The following is a 17,618-nucleotide window of genomic DNA, read 5'->3' as shown; positions in this document are numbered from 1 at the left end:
TAGCAGCTGCACAAGAAAAAAAGGTTCACATCGGTGTCTCATGCAGTTGCGCGTCTAGCCGTCTGTCGGCGGCCTCATTGGGGTAGCGTCTTCGGGGTCTAACGCTGCAACCGGAACGGCTGGAACCAAGGTGACGGGCGAGTTTGCCAGAGTTTGCCAACGTTTGCGGCCACGCAAACAAACTCTCTTGTTCATCAGCTCTCCAGGGTTCCACGGCGTTGGTACTCACCAATCGCTTTCGCTTCCTGTGCGACCGATAGCATTGGCTGTAACGGGCATTGCGAAGCTGCGCCATTCTTGCGCCATGCCCCTTTTGCCCTCGCCCTCGCCTTCACCCTCTCTTCCCTTCACAGCAATATCGCTCACCATCGCCGAGCCCGAGTTCCCGCCGCTTGGCCCGATCACCCGTTGCTTGGCCGGACGGCCCGGGTAAAAAAACGAACCAACAACAAATTGAATCTCCCAGAATAGGGTGGGAATAGGGGGCATAGCGCGTAACGGCACGTCGCATTCTGCAAATACCCGGATCGCCCTGTCCGATTTCCCCTTCTGATGAGTTCCTCTTCAGGCTCAGGGGTCATTAATTGCACCTATTAATGCTCTTCGCCCCAGAACAACTAAACATCAGACCAAACTCTGGGTGCCGACGTCTGGGCTGACCCTTGCCGGCGAGTCATGGTTGGGCCACTGCCGCCGCGGCGTTTGCCTGCAAGCCCCAGAAAAGCAATTAGCTTGCGTGGATGAGCTGGGGCTTTGCTGAACTCTATCCAACAATTGCGGTGCGCCTCGTCCGACAAAGGGTATTGTTCGACAAAGAGGTGCCGTTCCGTGGTGGTATATGAAGGATTGCGATGTCCGACCGTAAGAGCCTCGAGATGAACGGTTTCACCACACCACCACCACATTCTTTTGCACATATTCCCTTCTGGTGTTTCTCTCGATATCAATAGTAATGTCGCTCGCTAGAATCACCAAGACCTCGGTCGCGGCCGTGCTGGCCGTGTGCGCCTCCGCGGCGTGCGCTGCCGGCAATAACTCCGCCTCCGGCCTCGTTTCCTCGACTTACTTCGCGGGATACCACGCCAACCGCGGATTCCCCGTATCTGACATGCCGTGGGAGAAGTACACGGACGTCAAGTACGCTTTCGCCGAGACTTCGGAGGACGGCTCTCTCAACTTGACCAAGTCCGCTCCCGATCAACTTCCGGCATTTGTCTCGGCCGCCAAGGCCAAGAACGTCAAGGCTCTTGTTTCCGTCGGAGGATGGACCGGCAGCCGTTGGTTCAGCACTGCCTTTGGAAGCGCAGAGAACCGCACTGCTTTCGTCAAGACCTGCCTAGACCTTGTTGAGAAGGTATGATCGCCGACATCTCATCACTATCAATAGCAGCAACTGACAGTTCTAGTACTCTCTCGATGGTCTCGACTTCGACTGGGAGTACCCCAACCGCCAGGGTCTCGGCTGCAACGCCATCAACAAGGACGACACTGCGAACTTCCTCTCCTTCCTCCAAGAGCTCCGCCAGAAGCAGCCCAAGCAGCTCTACCTGACCGCGGCCACCAGCTTGTTCCCTTGGTACAACACCGCCGGCGTCAGCAGCGTCAACGGTACCCTCAGCGGCTTCGCCGACGTCCTCGACTATGCCATGATCATGGCCTACGATATCTACGGCGCCTGGGCGGCCACCGGCGGCCCCAACGCTCCTCTGGCCTACACCTGCGACTCGCGCAACAACCAGGGCGGAGCCAAGGAGGGTGTTGACAAGTGGATCAACGCCGGCATCCCGGCCAACAAGCTCGTCCTCGCCGTCGGCGCTTACGGACACGGTTTCTCCGTCAACTCTACCAGCGCCTTCTCCGGAAGCAACACGCTGAACGCGTACCCGGCCCAGAACAGCAGCAACCGCTTCCAGGGCAGCAGCTGGGACGACGACCCGCGTGTCGACGACTGCGGTAACGCTTCTCCCCCTAGCGGCACCTACCAGTTCTGGAGCTTGATCAAGGAGGCCAACTTCCTCGATGAGACTGGCAAGCCTCGTGAGGGTATTGCCTCCGGCTTCGACAACTGCAGCATGACTGTAAGTCTACATCCTCTAACCATGCAACTCTGAACCTTTACTAATGCGTGTGACAGCCTTTCATGTACAACGAGACTGCTCAGATCTGGGTTTCCTACGACAACCCCGAGTCCCTCACTGCCAAGGGCAAGTACATCACCAGCTCCAAGCTTGCTGGCTTTGCCATGTGGGAGGCTGGCGGTGACTACAAGAACATTCTCATCGATTCTATCCGCTCCGCTGTTGGATTGTAAGGCCTGGGATTCTGGGGTTTCTTGTACATTATTAGAAAATTTGTCTCAGCGACATCGCGTCTATAATACCACGTCTTCTTTTCTCATGAAAACGATATACGACATGTCGCTTGTCACTTCGTGAGGTCAACACAACCATTATTTTCAGCCGTGAAATTGCATCAGACTAAACATGTAAAACGTTCAATTGCTGTGGATCAGCGACGATCTCAATCACGGTGAACTTGGAGAACTACAAAGTCCGAGTTCCGCGTGTCATGTTCTCGGCGAAACCTTCGGCGAGAGCTATAAAGCCGAAACTCTGATCCAATTGAAATCTTCTTACGCGAGCTTTTCTGCACAAACCTGCTGTGTACTCGACAGCTGATCCAGTACGACCATATTTGCATGTTCATTCTACGTGACAGCTCAGACGGCTGAGTGCAGTGAGGATCAATGAGACCGACTGAGCAATTTCTGCATGGTCTTACATACGTTGAGTCCATGTTGCCCATGTGTAATCCAGATCTCATCCCGGCTGCCAGCAGATAGGGAAACCAGCTGATGCTGACCTTCCGACGAGGCAGACCTGTCCTTGTTCAACAAACCAATATCTTGTACGATGTGTATTTCTGACCGAGGCTGTCTGGTCTGAGACATAGCCAGCTGCCTCGATGCGTTCGCCGGGTAGGGTTACGCAGCTCACAGTGATGTTGGAGAACTACCCGTTCGTGTCGTCCTTTTTCCATCTACATCGCCATTTTCTGAAGTCTGACTTCCATGCTCTGGAATCTCACAGCCAACGGACGCCATGCACAACTCTGATGAGCCAGACTTTGAATTGAGGCCTGTTGTGCCGCGTCGATCGTCCGCAGCCAGCTCGAACAGCGGCAATGCTGCATCAGAACAGCAGTGTTTCCTCGCCAACTTCGATAATGCTTATAATGTCGACATTGATCCAGAAGCTCTACGAACTCACGCGCCTGGGCAACAATCTCAGATTGACGTTCACGGAGACATGGAAGATGAGACTGAGGCGGCGACAGTCGAAGTCGACCAGTCAGTTCATCACGCAGATGTCGATCCACGACTTCACTCACCTGAGCCGGAACCTCAATCTCACGGCCACGAGGATACCGCGAGTGTAGCTGGGGTAGAATCAGCTGAAAGCAACGAAACATCTCAGCAACCCGATCCTAACCCACGAACCCACGCGCCTGAGCAGCACCCTCAAGTTGCTGTCAACAAGGATGCTGGCAACGAAGTCGGCGCGGCTTCAGCCGAACAAGAGGACAGTGCGATCCATTCAGACCAAGCAGTCACCGACCAAGGTTCAGTAGTGATGGCTTGGTGTCCAACCTGGTTGCGAGGCGATATTCTTGCAGGCTTTGCCGGCTTGTTCTTCCTCATAACGGTTGCTCTTACGCTCATCCTGTGGTACGACAGTAGACACGATGGTGGCATAGCAAAGTCTCAAGATGGCTTCATTCACGTTTGGGGCTTTGGCCCTACCTTTTGTAAGCTGCACAGAGCCGCACACAGGTTATTGCAACACAGTATGGTAACACATTCCGCAGTCTTCACCATCATCTCTGTCTTTTGGGCGAGAACTGAGCTTCAGGCTCTGCGATACATGCCTTGGATTGCTTTGAATGCAAATGAGAAGTTGTCAGCAGACGAGAGTTTGCTCGGACTGGACTACCTGTCAATGTCGTCGCCAAAGGTTCTTATTGAATCGATACGGAGAAAACATCACCTAGTGTCTCTTGCTGCTACCATTTCGCTGCTTCTCAAGGCTCAGATTACACTCTCTACTGGTCTGTTTATCTTGAGTGAGGTTGGTATCAACCAGCCCGTCAACGTTACGGTTATGGATTCATTCGATATCAATCGCGGCAATTGGGATCTTAACCATACAAACATCGGGTATTACCTCGCTCGTGCGGGGTATGAATTCGGCATGATCTATCCATTTGGAGCCAGCGAAATAGCAGTTTACCAAACCTTCAACATTCGTGATCACCGACGTATTTCTCGGGGCACTGTTGATACCCCCTTGAAGGTCATTGTGGACGGGCTTTTCTCAGGCATACGTTGCCTCACACTCGAAAGCCACAATGTCACCGACTTCACAGCCGATAGGTTTAGCGAACGCGCTTTTCTCGATCTTCATTTTAAGAACTGCGACCGAGTTATTAAACTGGAAATATATTATCCTGAAAGACTGAACGGAAGTAGAAAAGCGACTTGGGCCTTCGGAAGCGACCTCACGCCTGAAAATTCGTGTTCGACTCTGCCACAACAAAACAAACAATTTGTCTACTTTGCGGGGATAGCCGCAGCATCGGAAACGAATCGGTCTCAGTTTCGACTTGAAAGTGGGACGCCCTCTGGAATTATTTGCTCGCCAACCTCGTGGTTATCGGAAGTAGAAGTTACCGACAACGGCGTCAGTCCAAATATCAAACCACTACCAAACAAAAGAAAAAAAGACGTTATTTTCGACATATGGAACGCAATCACATACTCTTGTCCGTCTGAGGCTCGATTTCACACAGTACCTCAGAGGGAGATAACCGGGCCGGTTGCGGTGGACTGGGTGAGAGATGACATCGACGACCCGCTGAAATCAACGCTTTACAGTAATGAAGTTTTGCTTAATTCAACCCTTAGGCTATCGTCTACCATGAGTCCGCTAATGGCTCATCTCTATCTTCGACAGCCTAAGCCTCGAGAAATCAACGGAACACTGTTGATGTCGTCCAGGATTGTGAGGGTTAATCAGCGTACGACTCTGTCAACGGCGGTACTCTCTGCTATCATTACAACTTTATGTTGTACAGTGGTTATTCTCCGAAAACGGCCCAATCAAGAATTGGGTTGTAGTAGAGATCCAGCTACTCTTCTCGGATATTTCTCGTTCTTTCATGAAAACCCGACCATTAGCCGAAAATGCTCGCTCCTATCCGCCAAGGCCGCTGGGATGGGCTGGAATAATTGTACAGCGTCACCGTTTGTGCTCTTGAGCTGGATACGAGCCCCATTTACCTTCGTCATTCTCAGTATCGCCATTTGTCTGATTATGACACTATCAAGATCACAATCATTCAATGGACTAGCTACAATCACTGAAGGAGGAGACACCCAAGAGAGCCTCCTATGGACCTTCTTACCAGCCTGTGTTGTACTCTGCATCTCTCTCCACACACAGTCCGGTAATACAGCATATCGATCACTGTCGATATTTGGGCTTCTATGCGCGAAGCCCCTGAGTGCCAAACTACTTGATCAGTCACTCTTGGACATTATTGGCTTCCGGAGTTTATACCGATCATTCTATCAGACAGCTTACACTCTCACCCTCTCGCAAGCACTACTCTTTGTCTCTACTCTCTTAACTACTCTTGTCTCTGTTCTCTTCACCACCGTGGAGTTCACACCGGACTTCCGGTTCTTTCCGCTCACCCCAGACTCATGGCTAGGCTCCTCCATGCCTGTAGATCGGACGACAGGTTTAAGCACACGGATGGCATTGAGAAGTCTACTTTTGATGCGTAAGGATTCCAACTTTACGTACCCACCAAACACGTATCGCGATATCGTCTTTCCAACTTTCGTGGGCCCGGACGACCTAACAGACCACTCAACACTGCTGGTAAACGCCACAGTTCCAGCAGCTCAATTACAATTCAACTGCACACAACCAGGCGTCGACGACTACGTTATCTCTGGTCAATACGAGAATGACGAGAAGAACTACTTCCGAATCGATGTTAATCACCGAGTGACCTGTCCAAATGGAACAGTTGTCAGAAATGAAATGAGCCTCAGCGGAGGTGTCGTGCCGGATACGACTGGGCATTGGTATTTCAGCTACGATCTTCCATCAATAGACGATTGGTTTGCAGTCAGTTATTTATGCGAGCTGGAAGAAGACTTCATGTCTCGATACATAGATTCGGCGACCTCTAGATCAAAAACATATATCTGGGGTGCATGGTCATTGACTGAACGCAAATTTAGCCTTCTCTCAATAACTGCATGTCAGTATGCATGGTTTGAAATGGAAACCAATGCAAGTCTAGTACGTGAAGATGGCCACTGGAGTTTGAACAGAACGACAACGCCACAGCCCGGCACTGCGCTGGCGAAGGTGTGGGAGCCCTCCTTCAATATACCAAGGGCGGAAATTCCCGACCCCGATTCCAACTCCCTGACTGTCTTTCCGGAGATTGAGCTTCCAGATCCCTGGTTAACGCACGTAAGTCGCCAACTTGCACTTTTACTTCAGCCATACGGAGACTTCTCTGTTCAAGACTTAGGGAATCCGCTTAAGAAAGAGGAGATAACCGATGCACTCTGTCAAAATCTAGGCTTTATCACTGCTCAGATCGCCAACGTCGAAAATCGTATCTACGCCGGCGAGAACGCTACAGTAGCCACTGAATCAAGCCGTTCACAAGTCACTGCGACCGTCACATACAAGGCACAGTCCCGGTTGGTTCAGAATAAAACACCAACCTACGTTATCGTCGCAATCCTCACAGCCATCATTTTCGTCAATGCATGGAGTTTGCTTTCGGCTATGATTCGTCATTTCAAAGGACGACAGTATCGCAACAAGCTATTGGATATGAATGTCAAGGGTCTTGCGCCGGAGAACTACAACAGTATTGCTGTCATGAGTAGTCTGCTCAGCGAGTCAAATCTGCCAACGTATCTTCCCGTCAACACCCGGCTACTGTCTTCGGAGGAACTGCACAGCATGCTCTCTGGTTTGAGCTTCCGCATGGGCTGGTTTCAGCGAACAAATCCATCATCAGAACCTAGCAAGCATTTCACCATTGGTGTTATGGAGGATGAGAACTTCGTCTTCTTGGGAAGCAAAGAGGACATGAAGAAGAAGGAAGCGGACACTCAAGACCCTCCATCTTGATACGGCAAAACAAAGACGACGTATTAATTGGCACTGAGGATGCAGACATTGGGGAGAAGATCTCGTCGAGGTTTGGCATCTGCAGCGGATGTGGTCGACCTACATGTAGGAATCGGCATGCACAACGAAGGCCGCCCAGTTGAGAATGAAGAGGCGGGTGGTTGACCCGAGCCAAAAACAGGGTCAGGAGTTCGGAGCTTGCGGTTCGTCATAAGAGACTCATGATGCTTGCAAAGCGGGTGGAGGATGTTGGTTTTCGGCAAGGTTTTCCATTTCAATTCAACGGGGGAACATGAACGTGCATTTCATCTCCACCACACTCAGCCCCAGTTGCCCCTTTTGTCTGCACGTCACCAGTTTTAACTCAACGCTTCAATCGCATTTGCAAGTACAGTCTATGCTTCAGGTCAGCCAAAAGTTCAAACCTCAGAAGGCAATTGGTGATGTCGGTGAGCCTGAATCTTCCATGTCTGGTTGTAAAATTTCGAATCCTCCACCAACTAGAATCGGCAAAAACATACAACACCGGGGATTCCCCAGTCGTCACCGACCTGAGTACTAATCCGGCGCTTTCCAGCTTGACTATGGGAGAGCGGACGGGATCCCGTACTTTCTGGAAGCTATGGTCGTATGTGATGGCTTGTTGACGTTGCTGGTCTTATGAAGCCTCGGGCCCAAGTGATGATGGAGGTCTGGCGTTGTAGCTATTCATCGAACCTTGTCGACTGTGCTCAACTCTCAAGTCTGGACCTGATTCGCTTTCTAATCTGCCAGGTTCTTCAAGTAAGTGAGGCAGAGATGAATTTTTCGCACCGACCATGTGAAGATGTTGTCTTCAATAGACTTCGTAACAGCTCCAAGATAGGGGACTTATCATGCCCGCAGACGTGGTGGAGGATGTTGATAACTCACAGCTCTATCTGGAAATTCTAGCCACTCATGGCAGTTTTCTTCAAGAGCAGTCCACCATTTCACGCTCGGCCACTCCGTTATCTGCATGGCTCGGGAGATCTCCAAGATTGAGCTCGGGAAAAAGATGCTCGATCCGGCCGGCTGACCCACTTCAATAAGGCGAACCTCAACCACCGGGACCCTTTGTCCTGGAGCCAAAGCTCGGGACAATAATGCCGCATAGGGAGTAGCAGTTCGACGATGATCGGGCCGTTTAGTTCTAGATACAAGTGAGATGACCTTGGAGGATGATCACGATGTTCGGGAGCTTTTGGGATGCCGAAGGCAAATATTCACAGTGAGAAGACAGGACGAAAAGATTTAGCTGTCCGGTCACTGGTGCTGGTTTTGGGATATAAGAGACCTGTCTTGCCAAAGGTTCTGAGGTCTAAACTGACAACTCTCATTCATCTCAAGCTTCTAAGCACGTCACTCGTTACCGAAGCCACAGAGACTTTGAAAATCATTCAACGCAACGATGAAATCTGCTACTTTCATGTCCTTCTTGACCCTCTCGGCGGGCTACGTGTTCCAGCCCGAGAATGAGACGGACTTTCGAAACGTAAGTTGCGACTTCAGCAAACATCCACGAAACCTTTCGTGTTCTGATTGCCAGTAGCCAAACATCCCGGGCTTATTCAACTACACCGAAAGCCAGTTCGACATCTCCACCGGATCATCCTACTGGATAAGCTCCTACATCACCGGAAACGACGGCCGGCAGTACATGGCCCTCTCTCACCTCTTGACCACCCACAGCCCCAGCCCCGTCTGCCGCTCCTCCATCATCGACCTTGAATTGAAGGAGTACTGGGTCGATCTGACCTACTGCACCTCCACAAACGGAAGCGGCTTCGATAATGGCAAACCTTTGAACGCCGACTACGGCACCTACGCCTTCGGATCCACCTCAGATGACAGTGTCTCCAGCATGTACGCCTACGCTCACACCGATAAGGGCTTCTCCATCGACCTCGAATGGAACCTGACTTCCCGAGTCATGCTGAACGGCGGCACCGGCATCATCCCCTTTGGAAACGTCCCCGTCAACGCCACTGAATGGGGCGTACCCGCAGGCAGAACCACGGGCACGATCACAGTTAATAACAAAACCATCGCCGTCAACCCATGCAGCTCCTTCACCTGGTACGACAGACAACTCTCCCACGGCGCGCCCAAGAACTGGACCTGGTTCGAGATCAACTTCCCCGGCTCGGACGTCAAGGCCAGCGTCTGGGCGTACGACCTGATCGGCGACGAGTCCACGCGCTTCGCGACTGTTCGCTCGGGTAACAGTTACCACGTGGTTGCGTACGATCTGGAGCCTGATTACACCAAGACGTGGACTTCTCCCAAGTCGAACATCACGTACCCTCTTAGCTGGAACCTGAACTTCGAGAATGGCGATCATCTTCTGATCGAGTCGATCCGGCCTGATCAGGAGATGTATGGCGACAAGGCCTTGGTCGACTCCGCTTACGAGGGGTTTGTCAAGGTTCGTGGAAGCTTCTACGGACAGGAGGAGGGCTTTGGTGTTGCAGAGCTCGTTTCTGTGTACTGAAACCTTTTTCGGCGGAACTCTGGAATTGTCGAGTCCTGTCGTTGACCTTTGTTTTGGAGACGAGGAAAGGCATCCACGTCCCTCCAGGAAAGGGTCCGACATTTTCATTTCTTTTGGTTTAGAACAATTCAAAGAACTTCGCGCCGCGAATCTCCATTCTAAGTCATTATTTTTAAATGGGGTTTCTGGTAAGATATGGGAAAAGAAGGAAAGAGGGAAGATTAAATAGACTCATAAACAATATTCTCGCCAGCTCGTCAAGCGGTCATGACGTTGCATTTGCTGCAAGCCTTTTGAACGCTCCAGAAAATGGAATCTCTGAAACTTTCTTCTTCAGACAAATGTTGCATCACGGAGTTGTCTGCTTCCTCTGACGTAGCTATCGGAATGATATTATCACTCCAGTTTCTGAAAGTAAACATCACACTCTGGAATCAGGGCGTCAAGCTATTGACATATGATGCTATGTTACTTGTACTGATCTTGAATTACATACAGACCCTTTCATCACAAGGTCAATTTATCTTATTACACTCTTGATATCATCCATTTCTACAGAAGGCCTCTTTCAGTTAGTGAGTTGCTTTTCTAGTTGTGAAAACCTCACTTGAGGGAGCTCATTCTTTGAGGGCTAAAATCCGAGACCTTTCATTATGTTTAAGCTCTTTTTCTTCACATGAATCACTCTACTACAAGGATAAGTGCAGAGTTCATGTGTTTCTCGGCTGGTCTTCTACCCGCTCTTTCTACCTTGGCCTGCGATCTTCACCTGAGAACATGCAAATTCTGCACACCAGGAGCGCCTTCCAGATTTGCTCTTGAATTCCACCCTCAAATCTGCTCTTTCCTTTCGATAAATAAGCGAGCTGAGAACATTTTTTCTTTCGCCTTTTCGTTCCTTCCACGAAACCATCTACTCTGAATTTACCTAACGACTTCTTCTTTGCAACTTCTTCCTTCCAACCACCAAGCAATTTCTCCCACATACAACTCCCAGCAAAACCAGAAGGCCTTCACTTGCCTTCCACAATCTACATCCCATTTACCTCATCTCACCTTCCACCGGTACGCAAACCTCACGAACCCATCCCTTCTTCACCAACTAACCACCCCCCAGCACCACCCGCCACGATGCCCCCCAAGAAGGCCACCAACGCCGACGACGCCGGCGCCGGCAGCACCCACGGCTACACCGACGGCGAGATCCAGCTCATGATCGCCCTCATCAAGCGCATCCCGCGCCCCGCCACCTTCGACGCCGACCAGATCGCCGTCGACATCGGCTCCGCCAGCGGCAGCAGCGTCAAGAAGCGCATCAGCAACGCCGTCGCCAAGTACGGCTGGTTCGCCGGCGGCACCGCCACTGCCTCCGACGGCGACTCCGCCACCCCCGCCGCGACCCCCGTCAAGAAGCCCCGCGCCAAGCGCACCCCCAAGAAGAAGGCCCCCGACAGCGCCGATGACGACGAGGAGGGTGCCGAGGAGACTCCCAAGAAGAAGAAGGCGCGTACGAGCAAGGCCAAGACTAAGGTTGAGCCTGAGGCTGAGGCGGAGGCTGAGGAGGAGAAGAAGGTTGTCAAGGAGGAGAGTGGTGAGGGTGCTGGTGGCGAGGAGGGCGAGGGCCAGATTTGATATGTTCACGGACGAGATTTGGCATGGCGGTTACGGTATTGGGGGCAGCTTCATCTTTGGAATTTGAGATTTGGCTTGTTCTGGAACTGAATAACCCTTGGGATGGACTTCTGCGTTGGAGAGATGGCATGGGCTCTGACGAACAGATGAGAAATGGCTGAATGAGAACGATCACTGATTATCTCACTTCGATGTCCCTTGTGAAAAATGTCTCCTGCCGCTGAATGCCCGAGCTCCTTCCAATTCCAGATGAAGAATTTCTTTTTCTTGTTCACTTCCGTGCAGAAATTAGCTTCATGACGCAGCGCTCGCCCATCCGCCAAGTACACAGACCGCCTCAGGTCCATGACATCATGCGGCTCGCATCTCATTGCCGACATTCTCAACCTCTCTAAATGTAACGCTTTTTCTTTGCCACATCGACGGTTGAGACATCACGAAAGTAAACTCACGATTTCGACTCAAAATGTCACCAAAAAAGACCAGCAAAGAGTCGCCGAGTAGCTCCGCGTCCCCCGAACCCGGCTCGAAGCGCAAAGCAGCCACCAAAGATGAGATCAAAGACGAGCACGAGGCCGCGGAGCCCGAACCCAAGAAACCAAAGACAGCAACCAATTCTTCCGTCATCGAATGGCTCCTCACCGACGAAGCCTTCTCTCTCGCCTTCCCCTCCCTCCCGCCAGGCCACGGTGAGATAGACTGGGAAGCCGGCCACGCGCAGCCCCAAAAGACGCCTCCGCCCGAAGATGCCGGCAAGAAGAAGTCCAACGGCGAAGAGCAGATTCCACTCCTGACGTACCCGGACTCTTCCCTCACGCCATTTCAGAACCTTACGGCGGCGCTGCTGCTCAGCAAACCCATCTCGCACCGCCTGGGTCTCCGGACCATCAACACCCTACTAAACCCACCGTTCGGCCTGCGGACTCTCAAGGATCTGGACGAGGCGGGGTTTGAGGGGCGGCGGAAGGTCGTGTGGGAAGCGAGGACGCAGCATAAGGAGAAGACGGCGGCCCAGCTTGGGGATCTCGTTCAGAGTGTTCGGGATATTTGCGGCGTGGAGGAGGATGAGGATGTTGAGGAGATGGAGGGCTTGCGGGCGCAGATCAAGGATTTGAAGACACCGGAAGAGGCGCAGAAGAAGGTTGAGAAGATCTTGACGGATGGCGTGAAGGGGATCGGGCCGACGGGGGCGGGGATCTTTCTGCGGCGGGTGCAGGAGAGGTGGGAGGATGTGTTTCCGTATGCTGATAAGAGGGCGTTGGAGGTTGCTGTTCAGTTCAAGATCTTGGAGGAGGGCGATGGTGCGGAAGAGCTTGCGGAGAAGGTTGATGGGGATCGAGCGAAGTTCGTCAGGCTTCTTGACGTACTTGTCGGGATCCAGCTTGAGAAGAAGACGGAGGAGGCCCTGAAAGTAGCTGGTGTCACGAAGTAAGGGTCAGTAATGGGGAATCGTGGTTGCTGCTCATCCATCATAATTCATTTGAGGTGTAGCTCGCTGATAATCATCTACTTGAAGACATTAGCATGCGTGATCCCGCCCGCAGATCTCATTCCTCTTCGCCGTGATTTTGGTCCTTTTCCTGGTCCTCCTAGTACCTAGGGTTCTGTCCGTAGTCTGGGTTTTGGCCATAGCCCTGGTTCTGATCGTATCCTTGATTTCCACCGTAGCTCTGGTTGCCTCCATAGCTCTGGTTCTGGCCGTAGTTCTGGTGCTGGTCGGGCTGGTATCCTTGATTCTGCTGGTACTGATCCGGCCGATAGTCTTGATGCTGCTGATGTTGCTGCTGGTAGTTGCCCTGGTTGTACCCTTGACCCCCAGATTCGTGATGCGAGGGCGGCGGAGGATAGTTGCCCTGAGGGGGAGGAACAGACTGATTTCCACCACCAAGCTGCACATTCGGCGAGCCGACGCTGACGCCTTCGTTGCCAATGTCGTCCGGCACGGTGATCTTCACGTTGGGAAGGTACTTCTGCACCTTGCTCTCGACCATGTTCTGCACAAACACCCAGCTCTCGCGCTCGAACCTGCGGTGGCCACCGTTCACGACACCCAGGATGCTCTCGCGCAACGTCTCCTGCACCTTCCGAATCAGGCCGCGAATCTTGCTGACCAACTTCGCCTTGATGTCGTCGCCGAAACCACGATCCGTCTGGCCACCAGCCTCGCGATCGAGCTGCGAGTCAAAGGGGTTGCCGCCCAGAATCTTTTCCAAAGGTCTCTGGAACTCGTCGGGAAGGAGCTCGAACAGCTGCTTCTCGATACCACCAAGCACGCTGCGGAACTCGAGACGGACTTCCCTGTGCACCTTGGCGATACCCGTACTGAGCTTGTCGCTGATGACCTTGGAGAATCCACCGCCGCTTCCTCCGTCATCGCCGTCGCGGTCGCCGAAGCCTCTGGAGGCACCCTCGTCGGAGGAGTGCTTCTTGCCGAAGAGACCACCGATGCCCTTCACCAAGTCCTTCACCTGGTCCTCGACCTCGCCCTTGACTCCGTCGCCGATGTCGCGAGTGCTCGTGTTGCCGCGCAGCCACTTCTTGATGTGGTCGAGGGCGATGCGGGTGAACTGCTCCGCGATCGGGGCGTGCTGCTCCCTCAGCTTCGCGCCGACCTTCTCCTTGATCTCCGGGCTGATGACGCGGGCCTTCTCTTCGGGGTTGCGGGCGGCGTCCTTGACAGTGTTGCTGAGCACGCCGAGGAGACCGTCAAGCTCGAACTTCTTGCCGCCTCCTTGGCGGTCGTCGCCAATGTGATCCTGAACTGCGTTGATAGCGGCTGAGAGGAAGCCCTTCGCCCCGCGAGAGAAGGAGTCGGTGTGCTCGATGCCGCGAGACTGTTCACCGCCGCCTCCGCCACGACCCTCGGTCAAGTCGAAGATGTCTCTCAGATCATCGCCGGCTTCATCGGTGATCATGCTGAAGCTCCGGGTGAGCTTCGCAATCTCGTCGGCGAAGGGCAGGGACTGGCCGCCATAGGCATCCGGAGGCGAGTCATTGAGGCTCCTGGCACCGCTAGGATCCTTGTCCTTGTTGAAGAGAGAGCGGAAAGCGTCGATGACCTGGTCCTCGAGACTATCGATGGTCTTGGTCTGGAAGAGCTCCAGCTCGGAGGTGATGCGGGGCTGGATCTGGGGCGCGAGCGAGTCGACGTACTTGTCGATCTTCTCGAAGACGACGTCCGGGATGCCGTGACGGGACATGGTTGCAGTGGAGGGATCGGAAATGGTAAGGACGGTGGTGATGTCTTGACGGGTAGGGCTGGTGCTATGCCCAACTTGTACTTCCCGCTGATGAGGCAAAGCTGGAGGCCGCCGGGGTTGGCTGAGCCCATTGCTGAGTTGAGACGTGGACTGGAAGCTGGCGCGGGGAGGTGGGGCAGCGACGCGTCCCGGTCACGTGTCATGACGTCAGTCTCTTTGGAAGCATTGTTGCCCCGGATAAAGGGTAGGATGACCTTTAGTCGCATACACCGATTTGATCCTTCTGTCTTAATGCGGTTTGAGCGTGGTATCGAGTAGCCTATGTAATTAGCTGTACGAATCAAACATCAAGAACAAGACGGGATCGTATTTTCTTCAAATCACAACACTGAAGCCCAGTCGCAAACTCCTTAGTTTTTACACTTCTCTCCAGACGATTCATGCCTAACCAATTATACCTCGAAACAGTGCTCTGGCGGTTTCGCCTCACTTTTCATCACACTGCATGATGCGGTGCTTATTACCAGGCGACCAGCTGCCTTTTGACCCCGGCCTCCGGTGCTGCGCCCCATCGCCGGCGAACAATAAGAATCTCACCGTTCCCCGCTCTGTGTGGTAGGATTGTTGTCTTTTCCGCATCATCAACCAGCTGAGAACAGCCACTTATCTTATCCTGGTTGTTTTCTCTATCTCTTGAATTCAGGTTTCCTCATCCAAGATGCAACGGGGCGAATCAAGTCACTCGCAAACGCACGATGACAGACACACTCACGGCACATCGAATGAAGACAGACGCAAAGAGATTGACTCCGGCATGGACGTAATTATGGCCACAGACTCGGACTCAGATGGCAGCGGCCTGGATGCCTACTCTACGGAAGAAGAAGACGACGACGATGGATTGTCGGAAGAAGCAACCCTGGCATTTAGTCGCTTGGCATCGAGACTCTGTGTCATGTGCAACTACTTCTTCCAAGAAACCATTCCTCAACACCGAACCGGAGGTACAATATTTCATCCATCGATGTCTTCCTTGAGAAGCTCCGTTCGATCTGGCTGCCCTTTGTGCAAGGAGCTTTCCGTTGCATTGGACGCTTTCTGTCAGAAGTCCAAACTGACAGCCTGCAATTCGTGGTACATCAAATGTGCAGTCGACATCAATCACGGTCAGATGGAGGAACGCGATTTCGACGAGCTGCAGCTTTATTTCCACCTTTTCGAAGAGCATGGCCGTAACCTCGATCACGACAAATATTGGGGCTTCAAGCATATATACTTGTCTCGAGTGATGGCTGGGACCGGGCGGGGGTATCCAGGGCCAAGGCTCTTAAGTAAGTTTAGTGACATTACATTGTATTCATTTTACATCAACTGACTTACAAAAGACCTCGATCTCGGGACAACCTCCCCAAAATCAGAAACAAGCATGGGTTTGATTCGATCTTGGTATCGCAAATGTACCTGCCGCGGTTGGGGAACCGAATCTCGAAAATTGCCGACTCGTTTGGTCAGAGTCTGGAGGCCCTGTGTGGGACTTCCCGACATATCAGCCAGTCTTTGCGAGACGAGGCATTTACCAAGGACCACTCGATATATTACATTGAGTCACCGGTGGCCGAACAGGACTTTCCTTAAGCTAAAAAGACAGAATCAGAGCGCGTTGCAGCAAGAGATACCAGTACCGGAGCTTCTTCAAGTTTTCAAAGACGCCATGTATGTTGCTACCGAACTCGACATTCCGTACATTTGGATTGATTCTCTTTGCATTATCCAAGACTGCTCAGAAGACTGGGCTCGAGAAGCTGGGAGGATGGGAGAGGTCTACCAATATGGAGAATTTAATGTTGCAGCGACTGGCTATCAAAATGGGGAGTCGTCCCTTTTTGGGACGAGAAGTTCAGTGTCCCCTGATCATTTCCCTATTTACTTCAACGGTGTTTTCGACCGCGAAAATGGCCAGAAGGATGAAATCAGCGGTTTCTACATCCAACATCCATCTGAATTTCTCGAAGTTATGGAAAACGCTCCACTTAACTCAAGGGGCTGGGTAGCCCAGGAGCGCGCATTATCACCTGCTGTTCTTCACTTTACACCAAGTGAGACGTGGTGGGAATGTGTCCATACAATCGCCAACGAAACATTTCCGAACGACCACGATCACTGGCACCTCATTGGGTCGGATTCAAGTGACGTAGTTCGAGTCCAATCACTCAAAAAAGGCGATCGAGGGGCAATTCATGCATACTGGAGAACATTTGTCAGTTACTACTCCAGCACTGAGTTAACATATCAGGAAGACCGGCTTCCCGCTGTCGCTGGTATGGCACGTGTCCTGAGCGAATTGTTCGATGATAATTTCCTTGCTGGAGTTTGGGAGGGCGACATAGTCTGTTCCCTTCTTTGGCATTGTAAAAGAGAGGTGAAATTTCTATTTGCGGGAATTGCGCCGTCATGGTCTTGGTTGTGCATCTCTGGAGTCGCTCACACAGCACCATTCATCGGATCCTCATGGACAACAGTGCACCAACTGAGCTGCATAAACATAAAGGTATTGTCGGACATCGATGGGTTCAAGTCGGATCTGCAATTTCAGTCGCTCAAAAGATCTGGCGTACGGGCCCTCGCAATCAGAGGCCCATTGAGAAGGTTGCCACCTGGTCTAAGGGACCTCGGTGAGGAGTGGCGGTATTGGCCTTGGCGGCATCAGAATATGCTTCTGCAACTAGTAGAAGACAGGGATTGCATCAAAGCGGGGATGAAAAATGAGGAACTTTCGAAGGAAGATGCATGGCGTCTGGATAGCTCGACACACCTACTTCCCCTCGCCAAGGACCGTTACGGTGCATATGGTATTTTGTTGCAACTAGTACCAGATGCCAAAGGTCCGGACACGTTTCGCAGGTCGGGGAGTTTTCGGGTATACTTCAGCATGACTACGGATGAACGAGATTGCAACGAATATTTCGGCATTCTTGAGAAGGACGGGGAATATCAACCAAGCTCGGGCTTTGAGGAATGTGGAGTACAAGACATAATCTTAATTTAGAA

At 52.2% G+C, this 17,618-nt stretch overlaps 6 protein-coding genes across 6 annotated transcripts; 5 read left to right on the top strand and 1 right to left on the bottom strand.

Annotated features, from left to right (window-relative positions):
- Positions 1-952: 952 nt before the first annotated feature.
- Positions 953-2,311, top strand: CkaCkLH20_11509 (glycosyl hydrolase family 18; the record flags this gene model as incomplete). Its single annotated transcript, XM_038894223.1, has 3 exons — positions 953-1,354; positions 1,407-2,078; positions 2,135-2,311. 3 exons carry the CDS (start codon positions 953-955, stop codon positions 2,309-2,311), a joined length of 1,251 nt encoding a protein of 416 aa, XP_038740553.1.
- A 790-nt stretch (positions 2,312-3,101) lies between these two features.
- CkaCkLH20_11508 (uncharacterized protein) lies at positions 3,102-7,226 on the top strand (the record flags this gene model as incomplete). The annotated part of the gene is made up of 4 exons (XM_038894222.1): positions 3,102-3,807; positions 3,868-4,283; positions 6,423-6,551; positions 6,681-7,226. 4 exons carry the CDS (start codon positions 3,102-3,104, stop codon positions 7,224-7,226), a joined length of 1,797 nt encoding a protein of 598 aa, XP_038740552.1.
- Positions 7,227-8,655: 1,429 nt separating this feature from the next.
- Positions 8,656-9,738, top strand: CkaCkLH20_11507 (secreted hydrolase-like protein; the record flags this gene model as incomplete). The annotated part of the gene is made up of 2 exons (XM_038894221.1): positions 8,656-8,739; positions 8,797-9,738. 2 exons carry the CDS (start codon positions 8,656-8,658, stop codon positions 9,736-9,738), a joined length of 1,026 nt encoding a protein of 341 aa, XP_038740551.1.
- Positions 9,739-10,869: 1,131 nt separating this feature from the next.
- Positions 10,870-11,370, top strand: CkaCkLH20_11506 (uncharacterized protein; the record flags this gene model as incomplete). Its single annotated transcript, XM_038894220.1, has 1 exon — positions 10,870-11,370. One exon carries the CDS (start codon positions 10,870-10,872, stop codon positions 11,368-11,370), a length of 501 nt encoding a protein of 166 aa, XP_038740550.1.
- A 466-nt stretch (positions 11,371-11,836) lies between these two features.
- On the top strand, positions 11,837-12,802 carry CkaCkLH20_11505 (uncharacterized protein; the record flags this gene model as incomplete). The annotated part of the gene is made up of 1 exon (XM_038894219.1): positions 11,837-12,802. One exon carries the CDS (start codon positions 11,837-11,839, stop codon positions 12,800-12,802), a length of 966 nt encoding a protein of 321 aa, XP_038740549.1.
- A 157-nt stretch (positions 12,803-12,959) lies between these two features.
- Positions 12,960-14,570, bottom strand: CkaCkLH20_11504 (uncharacterized protein; the record flags this gene model as incomplete). The annotated part of the gene is made up of 1 exon (XM_038894218.1): positions 12,960-14,570. The coding sequence occupies one exon, from the start codon at positions 14,568-14,570 to the stop codon at positions 12,960-12,962; it is 1,611 nt and encodes a 536-aa protein (XP_038740548.1).
- Positions 14,571-17,618: the final 3,048 nt, after the last annotated feature.

This window comes from Colletotrichum karsti (genome assembly GCF_011947395.1).
Source record: "Colletotrichum karsti strain CkLH20 chromosome Unknown Scaffold48, whole genome shotgun sequence".
Lineage (NCBI taxonomy): Eukaryota > Fungi > Ascomycota > Sordariomycetes > Glomerellales > Glomerellaceae > Colletotrichum > Colletotrichum karsti.
Note: the sequence above shows the minus strand (reverse complement) of the source record. Positions and strands in the feature narration are given on the sequence as shown.